Source organism: Heliangelus exortis, chromosome 26, assembly GCF_036169615.1.
Source record: "Heliangelus exortis chromosome 26, bHelExo1.hap1, whole genome shotgun sequence".
Taxonomy (NCBI): Eukaryota; Metazoa; Chordata; class Aves; order Apodiformes; family Trochilidae; genus Heliangelus; species Heliangelus exortis.
The window spans coordinates 1,815,210-1,827,862 of NC_092447.1; the positions used below are offsets into that span (position 1 = coordinate 1,815,210).

Sequence of the window (12,653 nt, forward strand, 5' to 3'; positions counted from 1 at the left end):
GAAAACTTCTGGCTAGTGTGGTGTAGCTGGTAAGATGCAGTTGTTCTTTCTGCAGCCAGGCACAGTTTCTGCTGAAATTGCAGCTCACTCCTCATGTGGGGTGAATATGAAAAGCACATTACATGCTAACCTCACATCTTTGTGGTTTCTGAAAGGTGCATTTTGCTTGTTGGAGGCTCAAGTTTGGTTTTGTTCTTTTTTTGTTGTTGTTTCTTTTTTTTTTTTTTAGCTCTAAAATCTTCAGTGTGTCAGATTTTAAGATGTGAAGTTGTTACAGGAAAAAGATGTTTGCCTGTTTGCAGGACCCAAAAACAGGTTTGGGGGTTGCTTTTTTACTCTAAGCTTCTGTTCAGCTGTAGTGGATGCTAACCCTATCACCTAAATGTCATCTGGTTGAAAATGGGTAATCCCAAAGTAACCACAGGGAGATGGTAAGAAATTTGTGTTTCCTCAGTTAAAATTTCTGGCAGTAGTGCCTAGGAAGTGGACAATATTCTGCAGTGATGAGGAATGATGTGATGAGGAATTAGAAATTTCCAAACTGTAGTTATAGTTTCCAGCATTTTGTCTCTCTGTCTTTTAGCTGACTCGCCTGTAAAACGGGGTAAAAGAATTAAATTTTTTTTGCCTCAGAAAATATAATGTGATGCAGAAAAATGTCAAAGTCCTGAAGGAGGAAGTAATATGGTGTGCTTGTAGCTCTGCATGTCAAACTAACATGCAGAGCCACTGGAGACATAAGGCTGCAATACCACAGAAGCCATTCTGGACTGTGAGTTGTTTGAAAAAATTTTATTTGAAAAAAAAATGCAAGTTTTCAGCAGTAGCAGTGAATAGGATAGTGACTGGAGTGTGTTCTCCCTCTGTTGAGCTGAGCAGTCGTCTCACTTCCAAGCCACCAGTTTGTAATTCTTTCACCAAATAAACAGAATTTATGGAGAAAGGAAGTGGTGCATCTGAGGTGTCCTGGGTGGATGTGTTAGTTCTGCAGTTCTGTGAGAACAGAAGGAATCAGAAACTGTGTCATCTGTTCTAGGAGCTTTCAGTCGATGAATATAGTGGTGTCAAATACTCAGACATCATCTGTAATGCTTTTCCCCTAAATTTTCCATTAGAATAAATAGATATACTTCCAAAAAATGCTTTGTAGTCATTCCTCCAGTGTACTGAGATTGCACTCCTTGTTCTGAGCTACATTTTTAGGTCATGTTCCTTCAAACAGCCAAGTTGACAACTAGAGAGAGCCTTTCCATGAGTTTTGAACAGGATGGGTTTACAGTAACTTAGGTTTCCTGATCTGAATTCTTTTTACCCTCTTCAGTCTTCATTGTTCCTTCAACATAAGAAGCTTTACACGTGTGACAGTGTGTGGATATGAAACTACAGCATTTGAGCACAATATTGTGACTAATCAGCCAGCGGAGCACTCTTGTTATGTGAGGAGCAAAATTACACTGTGTCAGATGCTTAGCTGTGAAGTAGTTGAGAAACACTGGAAGAAAATTTAAAAAAAAATCTAGCTGGCAGTGTCAGAAATGGTGGTATTATATTAACATTGCCTTGGGGGAAGGAAAGCATTTTAGTTAGGAAGTGCAATAGGTGCTGTTTGTGTTTGTAACTTGGATTAATTCAGCCGCATCCATGTAGCTGAAACAGACAACGCTGGTTAAAAAGTTAGGAAAAAAAAGACAGAGTCTATAGGGTGGAAAAATCCTTTTGTCCAGCGAACAGGAAACTGGATAAAAAAAATCTGCCCTGGATCTGGAGCAGGCAGCAGCCCCAGAAAATCTCTCTGGGGCCCAGAGGGGCTGCAGCAAAGAGCTGAGGAGCGACGGGAAGCGCCCGCTCGACCTCTTGGCTTCCCCCAAGATGCGTGGAGCAGAATCAGGTGTGGGGCAGGAAGGAAGCAGCACAGGCACAGCCAAGGGGGCAGGAGAGAGGAACATGTCTGCTCATCCCACAGAGCCTCTGGCTCGACCCTGGGGAGCCAGCTGATGAATAAGCACTGAGTAAGTGAAGAAGCAGGCTTGCCGCACGCTGGGTTTTGTTCCCCCCAAAAAGATTGCTTCAGACCTGCATCCCCAGAGCCCTGCCAAGGTAGCAGAGTTTTACAGAGTTTAAGTGCAGCTAAACAGGCTCTGGTGATGTTTCTGGATTGTTAAAGAAAGAGTTCTCTGCTTACATTGTGTCTGTGGAAGGAATAATGCCTCCATGCTAGAGCTGAAGATGTTTCTTAATAAAATATTTGCTTACTGTCTAGAGTGGAATAATACCTGGTTTTCTGAGCTTTCCCTTTTTATGTTTGTCATTGATTTGCTATCTAACAATAATAAACAGAAGACTTCACATGTCTGAAGGCACTGGCAGGAACAGGAACTCCTACCTGACCTGTAGCTGGGGCTCTGTCTCTGGACCCAAGCACTGAACAGAAACAGGCAGTGGGTTTTTGTTTGAAGCTGCCTTCAGCTCAGTTGCAAACAGTCTGGAGAACCAGCTGATGTTTGCTGTGGTCCCTGTGTGATGTTTCCAAAAGTCCTTGTATGACAGGTGTTTAAATTCCACTGCCTGTCACTGGGATTTGGGAGCCTAAGTCAGCAATTCCCAAGCTGCAGTTGCCATCCCTCTGGTGCAGCTCTTGGGAATGGTGTTTGTGTTCATCACCATGTTCAGCTAAAAGTCTGAAAGAGAGCCATAATAATCTACAAGAAACATGGAAGACTGCTGGAGGTCTGTGGCCAAAAATTCTTTGGAATCTCTGGTCTAAGTCCTTTGGCAATATTACCTTTCTTCTGGGAGATCCCTTGCTTCTGTGTAGCTGAAGCAGAGGGTGGTTGGTGATGTTACTAAAAATATAATCACTAACCTGTGATATGCCCACCCAAGAAGGTCACTGGAACAGGAAGGATTTATTTGGTCTGTACTGATTTACAAATGTGTACCTTGGTTTGTTAAAATAAAGGAGTGCACTCTTGAAATGTTTGTTCCTTTTGTACAGGATTGATAACCAGTTGCTGGAGGTAAAAGCTGGTTGCTAAAATAAAATATTCTGCAATTTGCTACATCACATGCACTTCCTGTGTTTTCCCTGTTACTTATCTAAGGTACAGCTGAACTTCTGTAAAAAATAGTGATGCAGCTAGGGATTGCAAACGTTCAGGTATCAGAAACTTCTTTTGGAAAGAGAGCCTTTCAGTGTCTGTGTGTGGGGGTAAAATCATTTGTTTATCTATCCCTAAGCCTGCGGAAGTTCTTGCTTCTCTCACTGCAGTGATGAACTTCCTGAAACTCCACAAAGGGAAGAGGCTCTGAGGGAGCAGTGATAGGCAGCAGGACACAGGAAGATGCCTCATCCCCTTGCAGTGTGAATTGTCACTTTGCATGAGCAGCAGTTTTTGCTCAAGCCTCCGTTTTTGTAAACTTAATAAAAACAAATAGCACCTCTTTTTGCCTGAGTGCTGGCTGGATTAAATGATTTGTAATAGCACAGTGTCACAGTGTGTTTGCTTTTTTTTTTTTTTTTTTTTTTTCTTTTTGCCTTGCACTGCCATAAACCATCATATTTTCTGTCATTTGGTGGAAGTGAGGGCTTGCAGAAGCCCTGGGGAGCAAGGTCTGCAGCTACAGCCTCTGATTTGTGGTTTTTCTGGTATTTGTCACCTTTTACAGGGATGTGGGGGGAACCTGCCCTCCCCAGGGAGAGAGCTGGGGTGGGAGTGTGCAGTTAAATCATCACCTCTGTAGCACTGGCCAATGGCTGTGCCTCAAATCTGAGCTTTCCCCTGGTAAAAGCAAGTGGTAAATGCAAGAAATGGACAAGTTTGACTTAGAGCAGAGGGGGGAGATGCTCTAGCAGGTACTGATGTGGCAACAGCCTGGATTTGTACTGCTGCAGCTACTCTGTGTAGCCATAGATCTACACCCTGAGCCACTCATCTTCATAAGTGTGATGGTGCTCATGTTGGAAGCCATGACTTGGCTGTTCTGAGACAGCTTTGTGTAAACTAGAGAGGATCCTCTACAGTTTAAGACATACTGCATAGACCTTCCTAAATGTAGGAGGTGAGGAGCAGCAGTAGCACTCCAAAGACACCAAGGTGACTTGGAACTGTGATGCACTGACAAGGCAAGGGGACTTCCTGAGAGCCCCTCTGTGGAGGGCAATGAAATGACAAAGAGTCAAGAACAACAAAGGTTTCCAGTCTGTTTATGGAGTCACACAACCACATTCTATGGCTGCTTGAAAATACACAGAGTTTGAACATGCAATGCACCCAGCAGACAGCTGCTAAATGAAAAAAACCTCTGGAAGAGCATCTGGGTGGTTTTGCTTCTGACAGTCTCAAGCACCTGTTGTTATCAGCTATGTATGAAAACCAGAATCCTTTGCTGTACAGCTGGCATCTTCTATAAATGCTTTCAGCAGCTTTCACTGCTGAGATGCAAATTAAAATGTAATTAAATAAATATGGGTAAGGGAGAACTCTGTCCAAAGAAGTTTTATAGTTTTTAGTACCGTAGACCTTCTGCTCTACCCAGACTATCCTGTTCTTTGAAACCTTTCACACCTTGACTTAACCAGGAAAATATCTCTTCTCTGCTCCAAGTTTCCAATGTAGGAAAGGGCATATCCTGATGGACTAGAGCTATCCTGATCCATGGATGTCAGCAGGCAGAGAGGGAGGCTGGGGTACCAAGGTGTAGTTCAGACTGGATGGTTACACAGCGTGGCTGAGTGCCCTGACTGCCACGTTTTTCTGTGCAAGTTATTACCATTTTAGAAAAAAAGCCTGCAGGTGTTTTGACTTCCCCTTCAGAGCTGGGCCTATTATTATTGGTTAGATGGTCTCTGAATGAATCTGCTGTGTTGGAACCCTCTGGAGACTTGGAAATACATTCAGCTTATGTGGTCTGAGGATCAGTAGTTACGGGTGCTCTCGTCAGGAATTTTCAGACCCAAGAGCAAAGGAGCCTGATGAGGGTTTGGCTCCAATTCTGCTGTTTCTTAAGAGTTCATGTCTGAAAGTTGGGTTTTGGACATCTATGAATGCATTGCCTTCAGGGGTTTGCTTTGGAAATAACCTGCCCACCTCAAAGAGGTTATGCAGAGTTCATCAGTGTGGAAAATGTCTTGTCAAACGCTGACCTTGCTGATAAGTGGTTGATGTATTCTGCATGCTGGGTAATACCCTTGAAAGGAAGTACCAAATAAGAACAGTTTTCTAGGCTATGATACTTCTTGAATAGTGATAGGTACTGTTTGTGTTTTGTTCAGAGTGTTAAACCAGGTCTGTGGTTTCTAAAAGAAATGTTTGTTCTTGTGGTTCCTTGTAGGCGTAACCTGACAAAGTTATCCCTGATATTCAGCCACATGCTGGCAGAACTCAAAGGTATTTTCCCAAGTGGCCTTTTCCAGGGAGATACATTCCGGATCACCAAGGCAGATGCTGCAGAATTTTGGAGAAAGGCTTTTGGTGAAAAGTAAGTTTCTAACTGTGCTTAAAAATAGAGATGTGGGAACAAGTTGCACGCAGCCCTGACTACAGTTCAGTCTTTGCATTTGATACCTTCACACAATTTAAAAATTCACTTTTGCACTTCAAAAAGGTCTCTCTCAGGTTAAAATGAATGATAGGAGAGACCTGCTGATCATTTGCTCCATTCACTGGCTCGAAATACAGGATTGTTCCTACATTATATTTCCCAGTTCTTTGTCCAGTGTGTCTTAAGTGTGTCAAGTGATGGGTCTTTCCCCACTTTTCCTAAGAGACTCTTGTGCTGTCACAGAGTTTCCTTGAATTGTTCAGCTTAAATTTTCCTCTCTTGATTCCTTAACATGCAAGTAAACTCCACAAACTATGCATAATAATCTTTCTTATGAAGGTTACCATGCCCCTGGTATTAGTTGTCCTTTAGCTAAGCCATTATATTAAATTCTTTTCATCTTCTTAAGTCTTTCCAGTCACTTAGTCACCTTTCTTCTGGCTTCTCTGAACTTTTTTCAGTTTGTATGATGGTTTTGTTAAGATAGAATGAAGGAGAAAGTGAATTGCAATGTTTGTTTGTGTGTCAGTTTTAGGTTTTATGTCTAATAGAATGTTTGCTAAATGAACTGTAGAGGTGTCCCCAGCAACACTTGAGGGTTAAAGTCAATGGAATTGGGTGCTGCTTTCCAGCTAGGGTAACTGAGTTACTTCACCTAAAGTGTCTAATTAGTAGCTGTCAGACAAAAAGCAATAATATATTTAGTTATGAATAACACAGTTGTCTGAATCCAGACACCTTCTTTCAATGTTTCCATTCCACTTGATATTTTAAAAGAAAGAAAATATTCCTTTAAACAGGATACTCTGTTTTGGCTTCTGATTATCTTACCTTTCTAGGTCATTCCTCTTCAGAGAATTTTTTGCAGCTTTTTTGTAAAAAAAATGCCTACCCCTCTGTTAAAAGACTTGCTGCTAACTCCTTCTCTACCAGATCATGAAATTCTGACCAAGTGATGGTGTGTTTATACAACCCAGGGTCCATGCAAACATTGACATGCTAGGACTGCAGAAAGAGGTACAGGAGAAAGCAGAACTGAACTTCAAGTTCCAAAGGTTTGCACATGCAGTGAAAATTGTCAGAGGTTCATTTGGCTGCTAATTTCCTGCAGTCCCAAGAAATTCAGTGCTCACACAATGGGAACAAATATCTTGTGGCTAATTGGGTTTTTCTCTCTTCCATTATCATGAGATATTTCTCACATACAAGAAAGAATGTCTAAGATCTGTAGGTGGTAGTGGGCTTCAGACACTGTTTTCAGGTGCTTTGGTTTTCCCTAGGACTATTGTTCCCTGGAAAAGCTTCCGTCAGGCCTTGCATGAAGTGCATCCCATCAGCTCAGGGCTGGAAGCCATGGCTCTGAAATCAACAATTGACTTGACATGCAATGACTACATCTCAGTGTTTGAATTTGATATCTTCACACGACTTTTCCAGGTAAGGATTGAGGAATATCAGTCACTTAAAATGTGTCCTAATGCTTCGAGTTACACTCTTCTCCCAGGACAAACTAAAATGACATTATTTATGCTGTAAGGGATTTAATCATCTTATCTTTCATCCTCTAAACATCTCTAGTAATACTTAGGACCCTGTATTGCAGTGAAACTGGGTGTTCCTTTTGGTTATAGAAGATAAAAATGCCTAAATATATACTGCAACTGTAAGGCACATTCAGTATTCTCAGTTTTTCCCTTTCAAAGGTCACTTTAAGTTCTGGCACAACTTCTGTAAGCCAGAAAATGTGAAGCTAAGTTTATCAGTCTTTCTTTCCATGTCAGATTTATTTTCCATAGGGGGGTTGTTCAGGATGAAGCAGAAGCATGGAAATTTGGGGTTCCTAGCTTTTGAACTACCTCAGCCAGGACATTGTGGGCATGTCTGTGTTCTGTGCATGAGAAATAATTTGTATTGTTGAAGTAGTATTAATAGTAGTTAAATTCTAACCCACAGTCTTTAGTAGCAAACACAAAAGCACAGCTTCTGATGGTGCAATTGGATATTTACAGGAACTAGCACTTACTTCTTTGGCTCTGACTTGTCTTTTCCCCTGTGACAGGGTGGGCTGTAATTAAGATATGTCTAGATGAAAAATTCCCATGTTTGGTGTTGCAGTGTGACTGATCTTATTCAGCACTTTTCCCAATTATTGTACCTGAAGAGCAAGTTAAGAGTTGCTGCAGTTTCCAAGAGCTGCAGAAGTACTCGGGGAGAACATTCAAATGGTTGTTATGCCTTTTTGTGCATAATTTTAAGGAATATTTAACATCTGTGTCCTGGCTGATTTATTCAAATCTTAGACTAGCCAGTAATCCTTGCCACACCCAAATGAGGTTAGGTGGCTGAGGAGTAGTCACAAGCATCTTACACACAGTGAAACTGAGACAAAGAGGATAAGTCATTTTTCTGAGCCATGTAGGAAGCTGGTGTTAAGGATCAGATTAGTCCTGATTCCTGGTCCTGCACATAATCTGTTTGAACTCCTGTCTTTATCCCAGGAATGAGTCATTTTCTCTGCAGAAGCAGCAAAAATTGGTAGGTATTCTTGAGCTGTTTTTTTATGACCTCAGTGACTTCTCCCTTGGCATTTATTAAAGGAGCTTTGATTTAAGTCTCTCTTGGGTGGTGTTTTTATCACTGACAAGAAAGGAGCTCAAATGCTGAGGCCACTGCATGAGAATGTAGTTTTCAGCTCCTCTGCTGGATTTATGGTGGGATAAGAAACCTGCTGCTTTAACTGAAGAACCAACCCTTTGATTCTATGTGTTGCTGCCTTTGAGAAGTGCCTGGTTAATCCATTTCTTTGTTGTCTCTCTAGCCATGGTCCTCTTTGCTCAGGAACTGGAATAGCCTAGCAGTGACTCACCCTGGTTATATGGCATTCCTGACCTATGATGAGGTGAAAGCCAGGCTTCAGAAATTCATTCACAAACCTGGCAGGTCAGTGGCTTTTTTGGTTCTTCTTGCTAACATTGCTGGTTGTTGCACTGTGGAGGCTGCTTCCATTTTGCCTTCATCCTCCTTCCCCTGAAATTTAAAGTGTGGAAAATACAGTGCCCTGTATTTTGAGATGCCCCTCCCTGTGGTGACTTTCCTCCTGCCCACTCCCACAGCTGTCACAGCATCTCCCACTGGCATGAGCAGGATGCAGAAATGCTCACCCCCAAAGGGAGCTTATATACCACAGGCTCAGTTCAGGAAATTTGGACCAGAAATAAGATGTATCTACAGGTCCCATCACTTTCTGGTGTGGATACATAACAGCAGGAGAGCTGAGCAGATGGCAGTGTGTAGATTGGGAGCCAGCTTCAGGCAGACAAGGCAGCTGAGCAGAATTTGCAGTGTCAGAAAGCAGAGCTGGCTGCAAGGTGATTCTGGATGGACTTCAGGGGCTGTGGGAATCATTAGGTAGCACTTTTGGGCTACCTAATGTCCTCGGGTAGAGCCCAGTGCAACAGGGCTAACAGATTTCTCTTTCTGCAGGAAGGGCCAAGTGCTCATTTCTGCAGGTTGTTACTATACTGATAGCTCTGTGCTGGTTTAAAATGGAAGCCTTTTGTAGCCTACTTGTTGGGTTTGTTGATTGGGGTTTTTTTAAAGTTCATTTGAAAGAAATATTTTAATGGTGCTAACTTTTCTTGCTCTGGATTCTGGGTTTAATTGCAGCTGGAGGCCAGTGCTTGGATCCTTTTCTCACTTGTATCAAATTGCAAGGTTCTCCTTTGATCTGCCTGGGGGAAGATGGAGGGAAGCTGGTATAAATCATCTAGTTGTTCCTACAACTTCTTGCAGACTTGAGATAGCCAGACAAAGACTGCCTACTTGAAATGTAATCTTTTCCCTCTGTTCCTGTCCAAACTGAAGCTTCTTTTCCTTCCTGTTTTTTAGTTACATTTTCCGATTGAGCTGCACACGACTGGGTCAGTGGGCCATTGGCTATGTCACTGCAGATGGGAACATCCTTCAGACAATCCCCCACAACAAACCTCTTTTTCAAGCACTGATTGATGGCTTCAGGGAAGGCTTGTAAGTAACTTCATCATCAGAATTAAGTTTTTTGCCCTTTTTCACCGTGCGTTCGTTTTACACATTTTGATCCTGTGGTGAGGTCTTAAAGAATGGTAAAACCTGCCCTCTGGGTCCTTCACACATTATCTGCTTCACAGGAGAGGCAGCATGTTGCAGAGGTCAAGCAATCACACTTGACATCTCTCAACCCCTTTTGGACATCTCTCAGCTCTTCCTTTTTATTTAGACCTTGATTCAGCAAAGCAGCTCAATCATATGAATAGTCCCATTGATGTCAGTGGAATAATTCATATGCTTAACTGTTTTGGCACTTGAGACTCCTCAGATGGCTGTCTCTTGCACTGGAGAGCTGTGCTGTCCTTTGCAAAAGCAGATGATAAATGTGCATCAGTGTTTCCCTTCTCATAGATTCTTTTCCAATCAAGTCCTGAATTTGAACCCCCACAACTGATGTAATGACATCAGTTTTCTTCCTCTGGATTTTACAATTTCACTACAGGATGATTTAAGAAGAGTGGTTTGGGACCATAGCATCCTATTTGAAATAAAAATTGCTGCCAGGGTGAAAGACAAGCTTATTTTTCTTTTTAAGAATATGTTTAGGTTTTGTCTGATAGTAAACTTGTTCCAAAACTTCTTCTGAATTCGGAATACCTTGAATTTCCACCCCTCACTTCTCCCCCTCATTCTTCCTTTCCATCACCATCCCCAAAGAAACATTTTACGTGTGTTCATGTGTGTGTATGTATATGAACATATAGAGAGAGAGGTCTTTTTTTTTAACTTTTTCACCAATTGCTTACAGTTATTTATTTCCTGATGGCCGGAATCAGAATCCTGACTTGACTGGCTTGTGTGAGCCCACACCTCAGGACCACATTAAAGTTACCCAGGTGAGCAAAGTATTCTACCCCATCAAACTCACTTCCTTTCTTCCTAATTTCTAGCCTCCTTAGGTGTTTATAAAATACAGTCATACTTGGTATCCCTAAGGCTTCTTTTTGAGCTCTATGCATTGTATTTTGCAGGAGTTGCAGAACTCTTTGTAGGAAGGGGCAGAAGAGATTGCAAAGGTTAGGTACAGCTCCATGCAGGGCTGGCAGATTTTAAGATAGATATTTTTTTAGAATGTTGTGCCAAATATTCATTCTTTTACGCCATCCAGCATGTCTTGAGCCCTGCTTTCCCAGGCTCTTCTTGGGACACCTGAGTGGAAATTGAAGGCCACTTTTTTTCAGAGAAAATCTTTGCAGACTTCTGTTCTCCTTTGCACGGTGTTCTCGTGCTTGGGATTTATTTATTCCCTGCAAATCCTGTAGCTATGACAAATCATACTTGTTATTTCACAGTATCAACCATCTCTATCTGTCTTTCCCCAAGGAACAATATGAACTCTACTGTGAGATGGGCTCCACCTTTCAGCTGTGCAAAATATGTGCTGAAAATGACAAGGATGTGAAGATTGAACCATGTGGCCATCTGATGTGCACGTCCTGTCTCACTGCCTGGCAGGTGAGGAATTGCTTCTTGTTCATCTCACTGAGTGGAGTGAGTTGCTCCTTTATGGAAGTGATATATTCTCTGCTTAAAACTGTGCAGTTTCCTTCAGGTATGGAGATAAGAGCAAAACTGAGGACACAGGTTCATAGTTCAGTATTATCATGCCAGCTTCACAAGGAGCAGCTGGTTAGGTGCCTGATCTCTTTATTAGGAACAGGCAAGAAGTGCAAGGACTTGCTAAAAGTCTTCACAGGAAAAACAGTCCCCATTACTGCAGCACATGTTGCCTTCCAGTCTTCCCCTCAGTTGAAAGATACCTGCCAAAAAGCAGGGTTTAAAGCTCTTTTTATGCTAACTCTGTGTTTAATTCCAGCATCACAGTGACTTTTATAACAGATCTCTTCTCTTCCCTGAAGGAATCAGAAGGCCAGGGGTGTCCTTTTTGCCGCTGTGAAATCAAAGGCACAGAGCCCATTGTAGTTGACCCCTTTGACCCCAGAGGAGGAGGAGGATTACCAAGGCAAGGGGCAGAAGGAACTCCCTCACCCAATTATGATGATGATGATGATGACAGAGCTGATGACTCCCTCTTCATGATGAAAGAACTCGCTGGTGCCAAAGTAAGGTCACGGGGAGATGTGGCAGTATGGACACAGACTGCATCTTCCCCATGGTTTTCTGTGGTCCCAATGGTTTGTGCTTGTGAGGGTTGTCAGACCTCATAACAGGAAAGATTTTACTCAGTATGGAAAATGGGGATTTAGGTTCAGTTTGGTCACTTCAGTTGACACTGTCAGTTCTATTAGGCAGTGTTGGTCACGCTTTGAAATCTTTGATCTTTTGTGGGTTGTCTTGAAAGAGTCCTTAAAAGTGTGAAAATGCTGTCTTGATCTGTTGGAATGTAAGGTTTGTAACACTTCTCTGCATGCTTAGCAATGCTGGTTTTGATTTACAGCCATACTTCACCCATATCAGCAAAAATTCACCCATTTTCCCCAGTGATCAATACAGCCAACCAGATACAGTCTTCCCAAGGTCCTTATGACTAACTGGGTAGAGGGCAGGTTATTTTGCTGAGGAAGTCAGTTTGACTGTGTCTGATAAATTTGTATAATAAAGGTGTGGTAAATCTGCCAGGAGATGTGTACAAGACAGGCATTCTTTAGGGGTCACTGCATATTTTTTTTTTTTCTAAAAGCTCATTGCTGATCATGCACATCAGGTTTTAATTTAGCTAATTTATAATAGTTGAATTCACTAAAAATAATCTGCCTTTCCTGGTCAGAAAGAATCCTCTACACTGTTTGACCTGTGGGCATATTTCACTTTAGCTTCCACCCTGTGAAGCAGTTTTCTGAACCCTGTTCCTGAAGAGGTTTTTGTACACATAGCTTGGGGAAGCAGAGGATTTTCCTCAGTGCTCCATCCTGTCATGGGCTGTGGTAGGTTAGAACTGAGGAGCTTTTGGCATTAGTGAGCTCAAACCTGTATAAAGCTTTTTTAAGTTAGAAAGCACTAAGCCTTACTTGCCAAATAAACTCTGTGAAAAAGAGAACAAGTGCTGGAACGATTTGTTTAGTTGG

At 42.1% G+C, this 12,653-nt stretch overlaps 1 protein-coding gene across 1 annotated transcript in view; it reads left to right on the forward strand.

Moving 5' to 3' along the window:
• CBL (Cbl proto-oncogene) overlaps positions 1 to 12,653 on the forward strand; it is a 33,471-nt gene that overhangs the window by 9,336 nt on the left and 11,482 nt on the right. The window contains exons 3-9 of the mRNA XM_071768885.1: positions 5,332 to 5,478; positions 6,822 to 6,978; positions 8,360 to 8,481; positions 9,430 to 9,567; positions 10,376 to 10,463; positions 10,951 to 11,082; positions 11,487 to 11,690. Of these exons, the coding sequence (XP_071624986.1) occupies positions 5,332 to 5,478; positions 6,822 to 6,978; positions 8,360 to 8,481; positions 9,430 to 9,567; positions 10,376 to 10,463; positions 10,951 to 11,082; positions 11,487 to 11,690 (988 nt within the window). The remainder of the gene's footprint in view (positions 1 to 5,331; positions 5,479 to 6,821; positions 6,979 to 8,359; positions 8,482 to 9,429; positions 9,568 to 10,375; positions 10,464 to 10,950; positions 11,083 to 11,486; positions 11,691 to 12,653) is intronic.